At 45.2% G+C, this 21,694-nt stretch overlaps 1 protein-coding gene across 1 annotated transcript in view; it reads left to right on the top strand.

The window, feature by feature from the left end:
- The window catches only part of OPCML (opioid binding protein/cell adhesion molecule like), a 343,304-nt gene extending 330,971 nt beyond the window's left edge, over positions 1–12,333 (top strand). The window contains exon 10 of the mRNA XM_029075283.1: positions 7,145–12,333. Within this exon, the coding sequence (XP_028931116.1) occupies positions 7,145–7,245 (101 nt within the window). The 3' untranslated portion in view covers positions 7,246–12,333. The remainder of the gene's footprint in view (positions 1–7,144) is intronic.
- Positions 12,334–21,694: the final 9,361 nt, after the last annotated feature.

The following is a 21,694-nucleotide window of genomic DNA, read 5'->3' on the forward strand; positions in this document are numbered from 1 at the left end:
ATGCAGGGTCCCAGCCCTTCAGGGTTCTGGATGATTTATACTGAACATGGTCTGCTAACGCCAGTCTCCTTTCTCCTCAAAGTCTTCCAATGGTTGTTCATCCTCCACATCAAACAATGAACTCCTGACCAAGGCTTTAAGATACTCAATTGGTTCTCTCCTTCCTACTTCTCCTGACTCCTCTCGCTTTGTTGTTCTAACCCCAACCTACTCACTGTGCCTCACTCTCCTCTCTCCCTCTGTCCACTTCTTGCTCCCGCCCTCCTTCTAAGAACTTCCTCATCCCTCTTAATGAGCAGACTACCCCTCTCCTCATCTTCAAAGCCCTTCTAAAAGCCCTAATGAAGTCGTCCCTGATTAGTCTCTCATTTCCTTACACTATTTCCCCTCCAGTACCACTCCAGCGCTTCCACATGACCTAGGTATTTGTGCACTCACCACCCCGCACCCCCTGCCCCTGGCTAGAGCACTTAAGTAAGTATTTTTAAGTGATATGCATCCCCTTACATGTAATTTATTTTAGTGTCTGCCTTCCTGACTAGATGTAAAGTTCCTTAAGGGAAGGGATCATGTTTACTAACTCTACTGTATTCCCCAAACACTTTGCCCATGTTCTGTGCAGAGTAAGTACTTGGTACATACTATTAATTGATTGGATAAAAGAATCAGAGAGACTATGCCACATACAACCAAGGCATATGGAAAATGAAGATGGCCCACGTCAGAGGCCAAAATGGGGCCTTGGGTGTATAGTAGTAATAGAGATAATAGTATTTCTTAAGCGCTGTCTGTGTGAGGATTACTGTACTTGACAGTGGAAGAGAATTGGCAGGTGGGAATTAAGCAAAGTCACACACAGACAGAATACTCTGCCCAGGGACAGAGTGAAAACAGTCTTCCTTTATTCAAAGCAGCTATTATTTCAAAGCAGGGCCTGTCAATCAATTTCAAGGTGTCCAGCCTCTTACTAGTCTATTAATGCTGGCCTGGGGCAGCTCTGCCCATCTCTACGGGTGGGTACCACAGCTCAATCTCTTGGTGAACTCACCCCCTTCCCACCCGATTGACTGGCTGGTTTGTTGTCTCCTAGCTCGGGGGGAGAGGACCTGCTGACCTCCCTCTCAAGTGAGGTGGAGCTGTAAGGAGAAAAAAGTCTTGACTTGATATTACATCCGGCACTGGAGAGCGCGCGATGGACTTAATGAGGCATATAAATGCTGGGATTACTTGAGCTCTAGCAGGGGAGAGGGACAGGGAAAGCAAACAAAGCAGTAAACGGGGGAGGAGATGCGGCAGTGGGAAAAACAGCTTTCTCCCATTTAATCTGTGAAATTGAAGCAACACAAATTAGCTGCATTGAGAAGTGTCAAGAATAAAGGCTACAAGTGGGAATATTGAAATTGCAAATGGAGATGCTGAAAACCTTGCTCTTTTGTTTGCAAATTGCATTTGGAGAAGGATTTTCCTCAAATGTTTGGGGAGCAGTGTTTACTTCCCCAAAGCCCCAGATGCCTGAGATGGCGAGGCCCTTAATCTGTGAAATGAGGACAGGCTTCTTGCTGGCTCTGTTTCTCTTTTCCCCCAACTCCTTAAGGGCCAAAGGAATTTGAGGGAGAGGGTGGGGGATGGTGGCAAAGTGGAACTGTGTGTGTATGAGGGGATGCTGCTGACAGTCCAAAGCGTGGCAGACGAAATCTAGGACAAGACACCCACTCCACATTGGACACATGTAAGAATGTTCCTTTGTTAGCTCTGATTTGGTTACACCTTGTTTTTCCACAACTACTTGACCTGAGAAAAGTCATTCCACTCCTGATTTCCCACTGCTATTGTTTCCCAACATTCCATAAATCTGGCTCACAATTTGCCCTTATGCATCTCCTCAGCAGTGGCGTGCACTGAGAAATAGCAGCAACATTAGTAGTATTTATTGAACACTTTACTGTCATGCAATGCACTATATTAAGCCCTTGAAAAGTACAACAAAATCCCAAATCATGCTCTACATCCACAAGAAGCTTACACTCTAACAGAAGCTCCACGCGGTTTCCATTTCATGTCCTTTGAAAGAGCCACTTAAGGTATCCTGTTATCACCACTTCTCAAATGTTTTTCCCAAAGAGACTGAAGTACAGCTGGGGTTGTTTCAATCCTGGTGAGTTACCTGTATTCCAGTAATGATAGTAATAATAATAATGATAATAATGATAATTGTGGTATTTGTTAAACACTTACTTGGTGCCAGATACTCTTCTAAGCTTTGGGGTGGATATAAGCAAATCGGGTTGGACACAGTCTCTGTCCCACATGGGGCTCACAATCTTTATCTCCATTTTAAAGATGAGGTAACTGAGGCACATAAAAGTGAAGTGATTTGCCCAAGATCACAAAGCAGACAAATGATGGAGCTGGGATTAGAAACCAGGTTCTTCTGATTCCCACACTCGCATTCTATCTACTAGGATATGCTGCTTCTCAAAGAGACCACATTGCTTCTCAAATATTTCATTATTGATAATTGGGAGACTCTTGTGTCACCATTCACCAGTTCTTTGTCTAGCTTGGCTGTATAGACTAGATTGGCCTTAGGCTGCCTGTTTAGTTGTTTTGATGTCTATTTCCCCCCTTCCAGACTGTGAGCCTGTTGTGATCAGGGATTGTCTCTATTTGTTGCTGAATTGTACTTTCCAAGTGCTTATTACAGTGCTCTGCACACACTAAATACTGTATGAATGAATGAAGTCACTTAAATTTTCTGTACCTCAGTTTTCTGATCTGTGAAATAGGGATTCAAAACCTGTTGTCCCTCCTACTTGGACAGTGACGCCCATGTGGGACATGGACCTGTGCCCGATGTGATTATCTAGTATCTACTCCAGGGCCTAGTAGAGTGTTCTGCACACAGTTATCACTGAATAAATACTATTACTCTAAGTAGACAACTAACTCTATCTGTGTATTTAGTGATTCCTTGGTACCAGCATTGTTATGTGGATTTTGCTGCAAAGTAATGTTTGGATCATTGAGATTCTATTGTTCAGACCTCAGGGGAACTCTGAAGTTTCACTTGTTTGATGGGTAGAGGGTGGCATTGTTAGGAATGCAATAGTGTTTGACACTCACCGAAAAGAGTCAACCTCTGCTATTTAGATTTTAAGCCAAGTTATTTTTTTTTCTGAGTTTTGTCCACATTATCAACACACACCTTGAAATCCTTGATCACCATCAGCCTGTCAGATGTGGTTATTTCTGCAGTAATTCAGTGCACTGTTTTGTGGATTTTTTTTCTTCTATCAGTTTTACTAGGACATCTACTGGTTATGGCTAGACATTTTTGTTTTAAAATATTGAAAGAGAGTTAGCTTCATGCCTCTGGGAGACATAACAGTACAGTGAATTATAAAACCAACACTTGAAAGTAATCACTCTGACCAGCATCTACCTCTGGGAGCATCAGGACAGCTGATTTTATCATGTTGGTTCTGAAACTGTCCAGTTTGGTCTGAAGGAATTGTCGCTCTTTCTTTTGAATATCTGTTGTTTAGTTGAGGTTTCATGAGGTGATGGAGATTTTCCTTTATGGCACAATTTTCTATTGTATAATATATTAAAAGCCTGGTCTGAATAAGGCACCTGAGTTTGAAGGACTTTTCTGAAGATCTTTCCCCATTCCCCATTTGTTATGATCAATTGTTCCTAAAAACTGCTGCTCAGATTTAATTGTGGCATTTAATGAATACTTACTCTTTGTTAAGCACTGGGATAGATACAAAGTTAGGTGAGCCTATACAAGACTCACAATCTATCTTAGTCCCAGTCTATAGATGAGGATTCTGAGGTAATGAGAAGTTAAATAACTTGACCAAGGTCATGCAGTCAGCCAAGGATGGAGCTGGAGGGACCTAAGGTCCCTTGATCCCTAGTTCAGAGCTCTCTCCATTAGACCATGAAGCCAGATAGATGTCTTTGGTCTTGTGAATAACACTGTTGCCTCTTCAGCTAACAACTGGCCAAAATTCTACCCACGGGGTTGGGCAGGACTTTCGGTTTGGAAGAATTTTGCTTTGGTCAAGACATTGTTTATAAAGTGTAAAAGGTCAGGATCACCATGCAAATGAAGTATTGACTCAGCGAGGCAGGGTATTCTAGTGGAAAGAGCACAGGCCTAGAAGTCAGAAGACCTGGTTTCTAATCCCAGCTCTGCCACTTGCCTCCTTTGTGACCTTGGGTGAGGCACATAATTTCTCTGTGCCTCAGTTTCCTCATTTGTAAAATGGGGATAAGATACTTGTTCCCCTTTCCCCTTAGACTTTGAGGACTGGGTAGGTCGTGGAATATTTTTGATCAGGTTATCTCTTACCTCCCCTAATATTTGGTGCTGGGCTTGGCACATGAAGAGCAGATAATGAGTGCCAATATTGGATTAATTTAACTGGATATTGAATATGGCTGATGCCTTCTGGGGGTACAAAATCCAAAAGTCAGGGGATGGTGGCGACAAATGACTGGGAGAATCATGGCGTGCATTCATTTGGAGCACCACAGTTGTAAATAACTGAGGGCACTAGGGTCTGGTATGAAAACCGGGGACCTACATTCAAATACCAATTGTCACAGCAAATGGAAAATTACATTTTCTCCCCTGTAACTGAGGGCACATTCTTGGGCTCCTTCTTCCAACATCTGGGGTCACTAGGAAAAGATGATCCAGAATTCAGACTTCTGGTCCTCTGAACATTTAAAACCATCCAGCAATCCAGTGTATTATTTAGGAAAAAGCTACTCAAGAGATTTTAGACCACAAAGGCATCCAGCATTGCATGTGGTTGTCTATTTCTAGTTGAAAAACATTTTCTTCTTTTAATCTATAACTTCAATCCAGGTGGGAGACAGTGAGTCAGAAACACCACTGCTTTTGGCTGACGGCAGCAGTGCAATCATTGATCGTTTTCCCAACCTGTAAAACGTCAACATATTAGGAAAAAAAAATATTCAGACAGTCCACATTTCACTCCTGATGGGTTTCTACGTCACCCTTTCCTCTTCTCCCATCCCCCACTCTCCCCTTTCTGAATGGCTGACATCTGGTTATTAATCTAAACGTTTAGAGTTCTGTCACTGTACATCAGAGGTTTGCCCATGTCAGCACTGAAAGAAGCCCTTACACAGGTTCGGCAACGGCTCAAGTCTTCTCTTACAGCCTGGCTGTGAGGAGAAACATTTAAATTAACTTTTGATAACATCCTAAGCTTTCATTTGTCACACACATATCCACCCTGGTGTGCACAAACACCACCTCCCGCCCCTCCCCCCGAGAAAATTTAGGAGCATAAGGAAAGATGGTACCATTTTCTGCCTTTTTGTGTGAAAGAAGCTTTAATTGCTCCACAAAGACCACCTGGCTTTGTTTGTCAGAAAGAACTGTGTTTCTGCTGTAATTAAGGATAATAAAGGAAAAAAAATCCCATTTGAAGGGGCAGGATTTGCTGTTCTCAACAGGCTCTGCTGAAAATATCTTTGTGTTCCCAACTAGTCTCCAAAACACTCACGCACACACACTGACATGCTAATTAGATTTCTTTGCTTTTCTTTTAATCATTAAGAGCATCTTTATCACCTCGGTTTCTGATTAGAGGGATCAAACAGTCCACGTTCAAACATCAGATCTAGCGAAATTTCATGACAGTACCTTATCCTTTTAAACTTCTAATAGTAAATCAGTGTCCCCTTGATGTTCTAAAGAGCAGGTGTGTGGTCCCCTCTTCCCTCTCCCGACACACCTAGTCCAGCACCCCTGTCTGATAGGTAAAGTCACTGTCTTCAAAGGAGACAAAGGTTACTGTTGCTTGAGACTCAGCCAAAGGATCAAGCATCATGAAATTTGATTTCATCAGTTGTAGTTGAGTTGTAATAGCGTGGTTGCAGAAATAGAAGACAGCAGCAGTCAGAGGTGCAAGTACCAACTTGGAGAGACACAGAGAGGGGCAGCCACCTAGGAGCCGATGCCTGGTGACTCTCCCAGGATTTTCTATTTGGAGCTCTCTGAGACCTGCTAATCGGAAGATTCGAAGCGGGAGCAGATTGCAGTCATCATTCACTTTTCCCTCCATGATATTGTTGTCCTATATTTGGGCAGTTGGCGGGCTTCCACAAAATGTACCGAATGATGTGCTTTGTTGCGTGCCTTGTGGGACGCACACAGTCTTAGCGTGTCCAGGCGGCCCCCCAACGGAGGAGGCAGACAATTTTTTCCCACCTCAAGGAATCCAGTCATCTGACAGTATGGCCTGGTGAAAAGAGCATGGGCCTGTCAGGTCGACATGGGCAGGAAACGTGTCTGCTAATTCTGTTGTATTGGACTCTCCCAACTGTTTCGTACAGTGCTCTGCAAGTAGTAAGCACTCAATAAATATGGTAGATTGATTGACTGGGAGTCAGAGGACCTGGATTCTAACCCTGACTCAGGCACATGCCTGCTATGCAACTATGGGCAAGACACTTAAGTGCTCGATGCCTCAGTTTTCTCATCTGTAAAATGGAGAGTCAATCCTCCTCCCTCCTACTTAGACTGTGACCCCTTGGTGGGGCAGGGACTGTGCCCAACCTGATTATTTTGTACCTACCCCAGCACTTAGTATAATGTTTGATACATTGTAAGCGCTTAACAAATACCACATTCATTAACATTATTATTATCAAAACCAGGGATCGTCTGCAACATCATCCCTTCCCTGGCCAGCATAATAATAATGATGGCATGTGTTAAGTGCGTACTATGTAAATGGTGGGTGGATACAAGCAAATTAGGTTGGACACAGTCCCTGTCCCTCATGGGGCTCACAGACTCAACCCCCATTCTATAGATGAGGTAACTGAGGCACAGAAAAGTGAAGTTACTCGCCCAAGATCACATAGCAGACAAGTGGGGGAGCTGGGATTAGAAGCCATGATCTTCTGATTCCCAGGCCTGTGCTCGATCCACTATGTCGCCGTGCTGCTTCTCATGACCCCTGAGGGACAGGGAGGAGCCGGGAGAGGGTGGGAATGGGGAGGCAAACCAAGGAGCCATATGCTTGACTTCAAGGCAAAGATGGGAGAAACTCTTACCTCCTAAATGACTCTTCTCTCTCTTCCCTTCCCACAGGCCCCGGAGCCGTCATTGATGGGGTAAGCTCAGCCTCAAGAGCACTGGCCTGTCTCTGGCTATCAGGGACCCTCTTCGCTCACTTTCTCATCAAGTTTTGATAAGAAATCCTCGGGCTCTCAGAGCGACGCCTGGCTTCTCCATACCACAGACTTTACTCTGCGCTGCGGAGGGCAAACCAGATATTTTTCAGCTTGAATGAGTGGGGGTGGGGGAGGGGAGGGCGGGCAGGGCTCTACAGTGTGTAGAATAATCAATCATGGGTATCTTTCAAAATAGAATCTGTTTCTTCAACCCCGGCCCCACCCTCTCCTCTGCCCAGCCCCACCTCGACCCCCTAGTTTCCGCGATTATGTATGTCTCAGTTGAGCTGGTGAAACTCCCGGAAACACACAACCCCTGGAAACACACCTCAGGATATGACGCAGTGTGAGGCGAGAGTTACATCTAGGTGTCCTCTTATCTAAGTCTCTTAAGCTACCAGGTCATTCTCCTTGTTGCAGTGAACACGCCCGTTCCATGTTTCAAAGTGTCTGATTACTCTGGGTTCACCTCTCTTCCATTCGGGTGGATATTTAATTCTCCTAGCCCCTTGCCACCCTTCCTCACACCCGGAGACCCCACAGTGGCTGGTCAGGGGTCACGGAGGAGGGGAATTCATCCATACTGGAAGCATGCCTGATGATTAAAGAGTTGGAAAGTTCTTCCGGTGGGATCTCAAGAGATGGGGCCAAGTCACCCTGTTAGAAAAGCAGATGGCCATCCAGTCAATCAAAAATGATGATTAGATGGCTGGTCCACTGGCTCTTCTCTGGCTGTCCATCAGGGAAATCACATGTCTAGCCATCCACACAACTCCCCCCTTTATCCATGCAATTATCTACCCACCTGCCTTTCTTTCTAGCAATCCAATTACTCTATTTATCAAGCAACATAATGGTAGACTTTTCTTTGCAAGTCTCTCCCCTTCTATACTCTCCCTCCTTCCATCACTATAATCATCTCTAATCACCAACTGCCTCTCCCTCTCCACCCCTCCCTTAACTAACCTTCCAACGCCAACATCGTCATGGCTCCCCAGCAGTGCTACATGGGCAAACCAATTAACTCCCAGGCAAACCGCAAACCTAAGCAATACCCCAACCCGTGGGTAGGGTGGAGAGGCGGAGGTCCCGTACACCAAAGCGGGCTGGGTAATGCACCAATGACAGCAGGGATCTATTGCTCTCACTCCCCATCAGGGGCCTATGCACCTCTAACATTCCTCAAGACACAGTAGTTCCTGCAAAAACTTGGCTTGCCTTTGGACATGAAGCCTCAAAATTCCACCGGTCGGAATCCTACAACCTCATTTCTGCCTTTGGAGGTAGTGCAGGTTAGGCCTCAAATCAACTAAATCCAGAGCTCACATTCCTGAGCAGAAAAAATGAAATTCCAGAAGGTAGTCTTCTATTACTTCGGCAACCAATGGACACCAACCGGCCAGTCGGCTCAGCTCTGTCTCTGTTGGCCATTTCTGCTCCAGCGTCTGTTTGGTCTGCTTGAAACCCATCTGTTCAGAAGCCGGGGGAGGCCAGGGATGGGACTGGTGTGTTGACGATGCTTGTGTTTGTTTCAGAAGCACTTCTGAGCCGAGGGCCCTTGAGCGACTGACTTAATTTCTAAGCACTTGATTAACACAACACTGCAAACAGAACGAGGGGGTGGGAGAGAAGGAAAGGGAACAGCAAATTACTTCAGCTTTCCTCTGGCTGGGCTGCTCTGCTCCAGTTCTTTTCAGGAAGCATGTTCCCATCCCTCCCCTCCAATCCCAGGTTTGAACCAATAGTGGGGCTTGGGTTGCCGCACATCTTGAACCTCTTCCGGGCACTTCCATGGCCAAACCTAAATGACTATAATTGAAGCCCTGCCTAGAGTGAGGGACTTGGGGGAATCCATGTTTTGGGGGCCCAACCGAGGAAGGACTGGCAAGCTTCCTCCAACCCAAAGCTCCTTCTGCCTCCCCGTTACCCGGGGGATTTGGGTGATGCCCTTAACACCCCTATCATAGAGTTCTCTTAAGGTTTAATTTTTTTGTCCTCTGGCCAACTTTTCCCAGATGCCTCTTTGGCAGAGGATGGTCCCAGGCCTTCCAGCCCCCAGCAAAATAGCTCCAGGCACCACTGTCTCCAAAGTGTCCTCAGCCTGCACCATGCTGGGCTCCCCAGTTGGGATGAATGAATTTTGAGTCACCTAACTCAGAGGAGTGATTTTCATTCCCTAACAGATTCCCTGACGTGGGCTACTGGCAATACAACACATTTGACCAAAACAACCTGCCTCTTCTGGTTCCCCTAGAGAAGTGATGAGGTCTGGATTCAAGGGCGCATAAACCATTTCAGACCTCCCTGTCCATGCAACTCTTGAGTAATTAGGGTCAGAGTCAGACACATTGCATGTAGAACTAAATGGAATATGCTGAGAGCTCTATTAATAAACAAGATACATTTCTTTGCTGCTAACTGAATGTGGGAGGAAAAAGACCTTGACAGCTCAGGTTGAATGTGTAAGTTGGATGCATTTTACACTCAATGAGAATAGGTTGTAACTTTCTCTTTCAAGGAGAGGGCTTCCTCCTCCCACCCAGGAAGGCCGCAAAATGGGTCCCTAGAAACATGAGACCAAAATTGGAACTGGTCTCCTCCAGACTTGCCCTTCCTCAGAACTATAGGACCTTTACATGTCAGCCCCCACACTTCCACCCTGGGGAAGACTGAGTTCAGATGTGGAAATCAAAGAGGGGAGAACAGGGTTGGGTAGGGGCAGAAGGGGGGTGAGGAAAGTTGAACACAGTTTTATGCAAAACTCACGAGGGGAAAGCTCACGAAGGAGCTGTGTATTGACAACTATGTGGAAGAGGAGGATGAATGACATTACAGAAGCCCTTGGTCTTCTGCTCTTCCAGGGCTAACTGAGATCACAAAATCCAACTCAGAATAGACAAGCTGCTGAGTTTTTCCGACAAAGAATAGCAGATTGTTTTCCTCCTCAGAGTAGGTGATCCACGGTGATGGATGGCTGCACATCAACTTGCTTTTTGACTCTGGAAATAATCTGCTGAGGATATTTGCTCTCAGTCGCCACTCATTGAGATGTGGGTAGGGAGACCCACAGGGTCTTCCTCCACATCATCAGCTATTCATAAGCCACTGTTCTTCCCAATTAGGCCAGGCTGGAAGGGACCCCCACTGGTACTGACCAAGAGATCCATTCAGGCAGAATCTAGTACTAAGAGGCAACAGAGTCACTTTGAAGACCCATTCCCTTCCCCCTAAAAATACTGAATACTTCCACCAAAGTAAAGTCAAGGAAAGTGCTAGCATAAGGCTATTGCCAAGCTTGCTCAGTAGTTTAATGTCAAGTGCCTGATACTGTCATCTTGCAAGTCCAAGTAGGTTTTATTTTTCATGACTTTCGGAGGTGCTGTGGGGGCCGGAGAATCATCCATGAGTTTGAAGGTTTAGAATGTTGGAACATGGTGCTCGGTAGATTTTGGCATGATGTTGAACCAACGGAAATATGGGGCCTTGATGTACCCAAGGGTCCTTGCCCCACCTCCCTCTGTAGCTTGGGCTGCCCTTTGGAAACCTGCTAAGGAGCGGTAAGAGTGTGCCCCACGGCTTTGGCTGGACCAGGTTCAGGTCAGGGTAGAGGGTCTTGGCACCATCGGGTCTGAACCCACCACTGTCAACCTACCCTCAACACCGAGGACCTGAGGTCAGAAGAGACACCAAGCTGGACAAGTTGTAAGAAAGCTGGCAGAGGGCAGCTGAGAGCTTGTCACTGCATCGGAGAGTATTTGTAAGTGACTACACATTGGTCAGGGCAAATTCTCCCACTTGGGGTTCTGCCCCTGTCATCCAGTCCAGGTGGTGAATGGCCTCTAGCCCACCTCACTCAGCTGGAAGGGGGTGAGCATGGGGGTTTCCTTCCTTAGTTCTGGCAACGAACCCTCCCCAGGAGAAAACTGCCGGGGCTAGATGCAAACCCAGGCCATGGAAGAAAAGACTTTACTGACAGGGAGATTTGTGGGGAAGCAGCTCCAAAGTTTCATCTGGTGGCAAATGGGAATTGTCCTCCAACAATGGGAACTGGTTCATTCTTCGCTTCTGACCAACCCAAGGTCTTGCGGTGCCTCAGTCTCCATCAACTTGTCACTCACTCCCAACTGCTCCAGAAATAGCAGAAGAGCATGAGCCCTCATCGGGGAACCTTGCAGGTGTGAGGCGAGAAAAGCAGTGTTTTCCAACGGTTCCTGTAGGATGATGAGTCCTAATGAGATGAGAAAACCCAGGCCAGTTCCGCTGTCCCTTGTTTTCTTTGCTGAGGGGAAGAGAAATAGGTGAAAGGAGGGAGAATTACATTGGCAATTACAAGATGAGGCAGGAAAGTATGGCAGAAACCAGTGTGAATTGTCGTTCAGGTGCTCAAAAGGGAGTCCGAATCCATGTTGAATGGGCATAATCAGATGTGATTGTCTTCATCGTGATAGAGCTGGCGGTGGCCACCTGGAACGGGTTCCTGCTGTTAAACCCCTTCTCAAAGACTCAGAATGGTTCCGCTCCCATCATGGCTGAGGGTGAGGGTTCTTCACAAGCCTTGCTCAGCTACACCTAACATTATCTGGCAGAGTGAAAATACTAATAAAGCAGAAGAATTGCTCTCCGTGTGTTAGGCAACGGGAGCATTTTTAATCATTCAACTTTCTTGTGACATGTAAAGTGCAGTTGTGAGGAACGTGTGGGTGTCTGAAAATGTTATCTGTCAAGTTCAGAGTCCTCTAGGTTTTAACAAAGTTCTCTATGACTTATCAATGGTTCAGTTCTAGCTGTAAGACTATGGGTATGCACAGTCTCACAATTATCTTAAAAAAAAGAAAATCGATGTTCAAACGCTTGAAAAAAAATGATCACACGAATTATTAAAAGAAAAAAAAGGAAAACTGTCAGCCTTCTAGGGTTATTTTAATTTTGTTATTTTTCTTCTTTCCAAAAGCAACGAAGTCTTGATTTCCGTCAGTTGTATTAAGGGTGACTATACTACCTGAATTTTGTGCATGTTACATTGTAGTTGTAACCTTTTCTAATTCAGGAAGAATAAGAGATGGTTGTGATTGTGCAGTGTATCAATAAAGTTCAAAGAAATTTGTACCTTTGGGGGCTGTTTCTTGGGCCCTAGGGGTGACATCGTGGTCTTAGAGGAGTAGGTCACTCCAGACAGGAGAGTGTGGCCAGCTTGGAAGAGATGCTGTTGTAAAGCAGAATGACTAAAATGTCTGAAAAGGACAACAGATATTTTTGACCAAATTAAATCATTGGTCTGGAAAGAGCTGGCAAGGAGCTCAGAGAGATCAATTGGTCCAGCACTCTACCCCTAGGCTTAAAGCAACCAATGCATGTGACAGCCTTTCCCTTTTTGGTTAATTAAAAGCAAGATCTCCTACGATGGAGAATCCACATCTTCCTTGGTAGCCCGGTGCACTGTTTTAATTACTGCAACAACCCAGAAGACCCTACCCTCTTCCTGGGAGCAATTCAGAAACAAATTTCACTTCTCCTGAGGATCTCTATCCAAGATTTGACCACTAGACCCCTTCTCTCCACCACAAATGCCTAGCACACTGGCCCGGTCAGCAAGAGAAGTTGCCCCATTCTCATGTCTCCCTTCCTCTACATCCACAGTTCCCTACTCCTTGTCTTCTACACCTAGTCAGGGAGAACTCAAGTCCAAAGGGGATAGATGCCCAGGGGTGGTAGTTAAGACTCTGAGGCCCAGGGCCTCCAGGGGAAATTCTGACCTTCTTAGGTAAGGAACCAACTGGCTAAAATATTAGGAACTTATGGAAGTGATCGAGTTTGGCAGTCTCTACCTGCTCTTGAGGACTTCTCAACTTTGTGACTTCTTCAGCCTTGGCCTCCCGGCTGAGGCCGTCAAGGAGGCAGTGGAAGAGGCAAATTTGGGGAGACTTGTCAAGAAATGCCGGGGGGAAATTTCTGTGGCTGCTGCCAATTGGTATGAGGCAATCATAATGACCTTTTTAAAAATGCAGCTGGGAGGCAGTCTCATAGCAGTTTTTGGCCTGGTGGGGCTGTGCCTCAGTTTCTCCATCTGCAGAGTAGGGGACTCCACTCTGTATCCTTCTTCCCCTTTCAGGAATGAGGTAGAGGCAAGAATACCATATACATTCAAGGAACAGGCAGCCACCCCCCAGGCAGCCACCCCCCCCAACAAATCTAGTCTCATTTGGAAAAAGTGTCTGGAAGTGTCAGAGTTGATTGACGATCCCTTTCATATGGCCAGTTATTTCTTACACTTCCATGTTCAGTCTTTCTTCCCACATCCAGCCTTCACTTCTCCTGAGAAGAACTCAGCATTTCCCCATTTGCCAGCTTCCTCGCTGCTGTGGGCATTTATCCTTCCCATCCTCGTCTGGGCACTCAAATTCCCATTTATCATCTGGGAATCAATTTATTCCTCCATCAGCTAACCACTCACCTATCCATTCACATATTACTACCCCATTTGGCTCACCCTCATTCCATCTTTCTGCCTACCTAATATGACTCTCCTGCCATCTATTTATTTAAACCATCTCTCCCTCTACCCCCGTCATCTCTGTCAATCCTTCCCCCAAGCTTCATCAGAGTAGCCTTTGGAAAGCATCACTATTTACCAAGCCACTTCGGTGTAATGAAAATCTTTCCTGTTATCTCTCCATTCAGCAAGGGAAGCTTTATCTAGTTATTTCTTAAACACAGCGGTTAAACGATCCAATATGTTTTTGTTATCAACCCCTAAAATGCAAACACATACTATTAAAAGTCCACCACACACAAGTGCAAGCGCGGACACACACACACAAACACTCACACATATACACACCCCATATACACACAGAGATGTCTGTAGAATTGTATGAGAGGTGGATCCATCCCTAATAAGATATATTAGCATACAACTTGTATAACAGTCAAAATGGAGAAGTAGGGGGCCCCAAGGGTAGAGATGATGAGGTTGAACTCCAAACAGGGCCTCACTGCAAACATTAAACAGAACCAGAGCACAAAGAGGGGGAAATGGTTAACTGCCACTGAGCCCAGGATTCTGTCTCCGAGGGTGGCATAGGGATGCTTGGAGGGAGTTTGTGATGGATGCCCTTTTGGACCCCCATTCCAAAGTTCAGAGATAAACCATCTAACCCCCCCCCCCAAATCACCATCCCTAACTTTTCCTTTTGTAGCTTCTTCTTAGCCCCCCTTCCAGTAACACGTCCAAGTTTTCCCTAGACCCATGGGTTATAATAATAATAATAATGTTGATATTTGTTAAGTGCTTACTATGTGCAGAGCACTGTTCTAAGTGCTGGGGTTATCCACCTGCAGGTCCCACCCTACCCATCAACCTTCTTTATGGAATATCCATTCATTCATTCATTCATTCAATTGTATTTATTGAGCACTTACTGGTGCAGAACACTGTACTGAGCACTTGGAAAGTACAACTCAGCAATAGAGAGAGGCAATCTCTGCCCACATAATAATAATAATAATGATGTTGGTATTTGTTAAGCGCTTACTATGTGCAGAGCACTGTTCTAAGTACTGGGGTAAATACAAGGTAATCAAGTTGTCCCACATGAGGCTCACAGTCTTTATCCCCATTTTACAGATGAGGTCATTGAAGCACAGAGAAGTTAAAGTGGGCAAGTCACTTAAACTCTCTGTGCCTCAGTTCCCTCATCTGTAAAATGGGGATTAAGACTGTGAGCCCCACGTGGGACAACCTGATTCCCCTGTGTTTACCCCAGCGCTTAGAACAGTGCTCTGCACATAGTAAGGGCTTAACAAATACCAACATTATTAAATGACTTGCCCACAGTCACACAGCTGACAAGTGGCAGAGCTGGGATATGAACCCATGACCTCTGACTCCCAAGCCCGGGATCTTTCCCCTGAGCCACACTGCTTCATCAGGCTTAGAGTCTAGAAAGGGGGAGACAGACATCAAAACAAGAAAACAGGCATCAATAGCATCAATATAAATAAATAGAATAATAGATATATACACCTCAAAACAAGTAAACAGGCATTAATATAAATGAATAGAATTATAGGTATGTACATATATACACAAGTACTGTGGGGTGAGGAAGTATCATAGAGCAAAGGGAGCAAGTTCGGGTGATGGGGAGAGGAGGGGGAGTGGAGAATAAGGCTTAGTCTGTTTTGGTTTGGGTCCCAGAAAAGCTCTGAGGATCTTAGGAAGCTCAAGAGGTGTGGGGCAAGACAAGAGCTAGACTTGGTGAGATGGACAAAGCCAGAGATGATGATGGCAGGGAGAAATCTACACATCCGTGGTACAGGACAAGATGAAAGCTGACATTTCTACTGTCTGCCATGAGGGGTCAGCCCTACCATCTCTAGATGATGGGGGTGGGAATAGCAGGAAACTGTGGGCTCAAACATTATGCATCACAATTTACCTGTTAGCATGGAAGCAGTGTCATCCCTGCCCCCATCCCCCACATGCAGCCAGAAATGAGACTGCCCTGCAGCTGGCCCCCCAGTCACATCACCCTGAAATGAGTTGCTGGGAAGATGACCCAAACCCCTGATATGGCTGTCAGGGACTGCCAGGGCACTCTCTGACAGGGTGCTTTCATCGGACTCTCCCTGCTCTCCAACAGAGGAACTGTGGATGGTCCTACCCAGAGGAAGAGGGTTGGTTTCCTCGAACACCACGGTCTGAGGTCAGATTAGACTTTTCTGGTAATAGGAACAGCATGGAAAGCAGCATGGCTTATTGGAAAAGATGTAGGTCTGGGGATTGGGGGACATGGGTTCGGTGCTCAGCTCTGCCTTAGGCTGGCAGTGTGACCACGGACACTTTGCTTAACCACTGTGGGCCTGTTTTCTCACCTGTAAAATGGGCTTAAGAGAGAGTGTTAGCCCTGTGTAGGACAGGAACCGTGTCTTCTTATAACCTTGTATCTACTTTAGTGTCACATACTTAATAAATGATGTAATTATTATCGTATAATAATAATAATAATACTGGGATGGGGCTCTTTCTGGCCCCTCTAAGGCCGTACCCTTCACTTGGAATATAAGGGCCCTGAGTTTTAATTCCAATCAACTGTAGGCAAGATCTATACCTTCATTTTGCTCCTCCATAAATCAGGCAAACTCCTCTGTACTTCATACCATGGCTTAACCTCAACCTTATATGAAGGTGGGGCAGAAAAAAAAGATATCTACAAAAGGTGCTGTGAGTTTTTTGGAAGGAGGGAGTAGCATGCATTCTAGGGGGTTGTTAATTAGAATAATGTCATCCTGATTTTAGAGTGTTTTTCTTCTTTAGTTCATTTTCACATTGAGGGAGAGAATAGCAATTGATCAATTATTGAGTGCTCACTATGTCCATAGCACTGTAGTAAAAACTTGAGAGAACACAATGTATCAGAGTTGGTAGGTGTGCTCCATGACCACAGTGATCTTACATTCTAGAGGGGGAGGCAGATATTGATATAAATAAATTGCAGATATGTACACAAATCTTGTGGGGCTGAGGGAGGGGTAAATAAAGTGTGTAAATCCAAATGTAAGGACAACACAGAAGGGAGTGGGAGAAAAGGAAATGAAGGCTTAAGAAAGGTGCTTTTACTAATGGCAGAATACTCTTGCTTTTACTAATGGCAGAATACTCTTGCTTTCACTTTTCCTGCTAAGGAAATTAAGACAGAGAAAAGGTAAGAGGTCTACACGAGGTCACACAGCAAGTCGCAATGACAGATGACTAGTAGTCAAAGTATTTTTATTAAATACCTACTGAGTGAAAAGCACTGTAATAAGCACTTAAAAAAAAGTACATGCCTGAGCTATAGACATGTTCCCCGACCCCAAAGGGACTCATAATCTAAAAGGAGTAGGGGGAGGGAGTTAGAGACAGACATGGAAAAAGGAAAACCAAACATGAGAATAAGTTGATAATAAACCCAGTGATAACAGCAGGGCAGTCTGGCTAGTATAGCAGAGTTTCAGCCTTATTGTGATTCAATCCAAGAGTCACCAAGTGTTCAACTGGAACTCTGCCAGCAGCTTTTTTGATATTCTAAAAGTTGAGAAATTTTCATGATGCTGCCAGTGGGTCCTTGAACAGAGGTGGGAAGCTTTCCCACATGGTAAGACCCAGAGGGCTGAGGTTATAGATGTGCTACAGGCTCACCCTGCTGCCTGTGTTTGAGTGCCTCTCAGCAGTGGCAACACTAGATCCCAAGTGTCCTTACTCCCAGATCTCAGATCCTCCCATGATTCTTCCCAGCGGTGGGATTTCCCCAGAGATCTGTTTCCAAACACTCCTAACTCCTGACTTCTAATCCCGGCTCTGCTGCTGGCCTGCTATGTGACCCTGGGGAAGTCACGTAATGCCTCTGAGCCTTGGTTTCCTTGCCTATGAAATGGGGACAAGATACTTGATCTCTCCATCTCTTAGACTGTGAGTCCCCAAAGGGATAGGTACTCTGATCTGATTGCCTTGCATTCATCCCAGAATGAGCACAATGCTTGACATCCAGTGGGTGCTTGGTAAATATGATGATAAGAATAATAGCAATAATAATAACCAACTAAAACAACAGCAGTAGCTTCACCACTGAGGATCTACTGGGAGACCAAGAATTTCACAGCTCTGGTACATAGGTTCTTCAAAGTGGCATAGGAAACATTTCTGCTCAAGCGGGTGAGCTTTGAGGAATCCATTCTTTCCTCTATTTCTCAGGTTCCTGAGGGTTATTTCACTTGTCCCTCATCCAAGCCCCCTCTGCAGCTTTTTCTATTTTTTTAATGGCATCTGTTAAGCACTTCCTATGTGGCAGGCACTGTACTAAGTCTGGGGTAGAATAAACTAATCGGGTCCTACATAGGGCTCACAGTCCTAATCCCCGATTTTCAGATGAGCTAACTCAGGCACAAACAAGTGAAGTGACTTGCCCTAGATCACACAGCAGACAAGTGGAGAAGCCGGGATCCTATTCCAGCAGAAAGGAAAGATCACCGGATTTGATACGTAGAGAAAGAGTTACTCCAGCAGGAAAGTCAATTTTATGGTCAGAGTGAGGGAGAAACAGGTTTCAGGGATGTTCCTGGATATGAAGGACCCAGTTCTGTTTGGCAGGGTCTGTTTGCATCGATGCTTCTGCAACACAGACAATCCCATCCATCATTCTTCTGTTGCAGGTTTTCTACGTGGTACACCTGTGCCCCAGAGAATCCTCTTGTTTTTTTGACTTTCTCACTCTTGATATGAATTTCTGGTCCAGTGCCAATTGGAATGCACCCCTCCCCCCCACCCCACCCTGATTTTTTGTTGCAGAGTTTCCCCATTTCTCAGGCTGCAGCAAAGCTCAGAACCAAGTTGGGAGGCTGGTAAATACTGCTCCCACTCTTACTATCTCTGGTCTCCTTTCAAGAGATGGAGTCCACTGGTAAACACCCAGGGAAAAGGGCAGGAGAGAGAGGAGCAAAGGGTTTTACTGTGGAACAGAGGAAGCCCATGCTGGAGCAAGAGAAGAACGTGGGGAGCAGAATCTTTACTGTACATCAAACCCTTTCATTTCTGAGTATTCCCAAAACCCAAGTCAAAAGAAGAAGAGAAGGAGCAAACCAATATTCAGCTGACCACTGATGGCCCTCGTATAAATTACACAAGGAGGCACGCACGAGGTCACACATTAAACTATTCATGTAGCCTGATGTAATGATGTCATTCATGCTATTTGGAAGAAGTTCGAGAAGACCAGAACATAGAAGGATGTTCTCCACTAGGACCCCCACCCTTTCCTCCCTTAATTTCTGTGCTCCTGTCTCAGGTCCCCATGAACTCAGACATCACTTCTGAGCCATGGGACTCAGTGAAGGAGTCAAAGCAGATGGAGGCCGAGCTTCTAAAACAAAAATTCCATGCATAAAGGCATCAACTACTATGTCCCTTCTGTACTGGGAATGGACGAGCCCAAAACTGAACGGTCTGGTATAAAATAGGAAAGTTGGTCACCCTATATCTAACCACTTCCTGTCCCAAATCTAGAGCGTCTGATGTTCTTTCCAGAAAATGCTCTTCAACTAAATCTCACATCCTTTCCAGGAATCTCAAACTCAGGGATAAAATGCATAAAATCTGGAGAAAAAGAACACAGAGAAGAGCACTTTATTCAGTGGCCTGAAGGAATGAGAGTGGATGAATTCTAGTGAACCAATGTTCTATTTCCTTACAGATGATAACTTTAAATTGCAGAAGACTGCATTTCCTGAAGTTTGGAAGATGCTGGAAAGCATAACTATGGAAGGTTTGTGGCTATTATGGGCTACTTATATATTTATATTAAAGCCTGTCTCTCCCTCTAGACTGTAAACTCATTATGGGCAGGGGACATGTCTGCTAATTCTGTTGCATTGTAGTCTACCAAGTGTTTATGTGCTCTGCACATACTAAGCACTCAATAAATATGATGGATCTATTGATTGCTCTTGGAGAGGGCTGGATCCAGGGAGTTGATCCTAAATGACCTTTCAAGGTCCTTTCCTATATTGGGCTTTGTAAGGGGACTTTGTGTTCTGAATCTGTGACCTGTCATTACCATCTACTGTCCTGGACTTTTCAGATTAAGGGAAAATGCAAATCAGGGGTTATCTCATCTGTAAAATGGGGATTAAGACTGTGAGCCCCAAGTGAGACAATCTGATTACCTTGTATCCACCCCAGTGCTTAGAACAGTGCTTGGCACATAGTAAGCGCTTAACAAATACCTTTATTATTACTATTATTATTTTCTTAGCTTCTTCTCCCTTAAAGGAGTCATAGGTATCAGAAGCCCAGTGTATCAAAGGGAGAAAAAAGGTTACTAAAGGGAACATCCTTGACTGACAAAAGTGTTCCCATAAAAATCTTTAAAGGGACCAGGAAGTACCTCATTATCCCACCCCCATCCCAGGTCAACCTTCTGTCTCACCATCTCTTCACCCTTGCACCCTGAACTTGACGCAGGATTCCAAGTATCAACTCAACAACCCCCCTGGAATACTGAAACTTTGAAACATGAAAAATGGTTGTATGATTAATAATTGTGGAAAGAGGGAGCAGGGTGTGATAGGGCTAGACTTGTTTTTTTGGGCCATAAGTCCCATCCAAGTGATAGAAGAGGGGTCCCGTTTTGAAATGCAGTCCAGACTGTTCAAGGGTAACGTGTTCCTGCAGTACAGACAGAGTGAAGTCTCAGGGGAAGGAAGTTAAAACTACTGCAAAGAATCCAGCTTTTTTGGCTCATCCATGCATCTCAATTATTCAGCTACTTCCCCCTTCTAGGATCACGGACAGACGAGAAGAGGAGGGAAAGGAGAGATGGCATTCAAGAGAACCCTCAACTGCTCTGTGCATTCAACAAGCAGTGAATGATTGATTCTAATAAATGAACTTCCTTGGCAATGAAAGGTTGGTCATCTCTCCAAACTAGATTTGCTCCCAGCAAATATTATTTTCGATCCATGAGTGTGACTGCTACATTATCTGGCTTTAGAGATTCCTAGACTCTTTTCTGGTCCACTCACAATGACTCCTCTTGAACCCCAGCTGGTCAGCAAGGGTCACATTGAAATGGTTGAGGGAGCAGAGAAAGCGCTGGACTAAGAGGTTGTCTGGTTTCCCCCTGAAATCACTGTCTTGCAAAGACAGTTTCCTCTTGCCCACCTCTCCCCTTGAGGTTTCTGTGCCATAGTTGTGTGAAAAGCATTTCAGACACATAAACTCCCAGGACCCTTGGAAAGTAACTTCAGCTACTACCTCAGCCAGAGCTCTCTGCTAGAAATGGGTGTGAAATGATGCTAGCCTTAGCTCAGGGGGGCAGGGACTAGTTCATGTTCTTGATAAAAATATCTCACTGTGCCCACTGGAGCTCCAAAACCTGCCACCCACTCATTAGTCACTCTACTGGAAAGAGATTTGCCCACTAAGTCTGGCTGCATTAGCAATCAGGGAGTAGGTATTGGCTTAGAATCATTCGTATCATAATTACCATGGTTGTGTTTTTGTATTAATTAAGCACTTAGTACCAAGGACTGGGCTTAGTGCTGGGGTAGATAAATATTGCATTAGTAGTAGTAATATTACTGCTCTACTCTCTACTACTGTAGAAAAACAACATGATAGTGAAAAGAGCACGGGCTCGGGAATCAGGGGTCATGGGTTTTAATCCTGGCTCCACGACTAGTCAGCCTTGTGACTTTGGGCAAGTCACTTAACTTCTCTGTGTCTCAGTTACCTCATCTGTAAAATGGGGATTAAGACTGAGAGCCCCACATGGGACAACCTGATTACCTTGAATCTACCCCAGTGCTTAGACAGTGCTTGGCACATCATAAGCATTTAACAAATGCCAGTATAGTGTTGTAGCAGCTGCAATAGCATTTATTGAGCATTTACTGGCTGCAATGCACTGTATTAACTGCCTGGGAAGTTCAA

Source organism: Ornithorhynchus anatinus, chromosome 11, assembly GCF_004115215.2.
Source record: "Ornithorhynchus anatinus isolate Pmale09 chromosome 11, mOrnAna1.pri.v4, whole genome shotgun sequence".
Classification (NCBI taxonomy): domain Eukaryota; kingdom Metazoa; phylum Chordata; class Mammalia; order Monotremata; family Ornithorhynchidae; genus Ornithorhynchus; species Ornithorhynchus anatinus.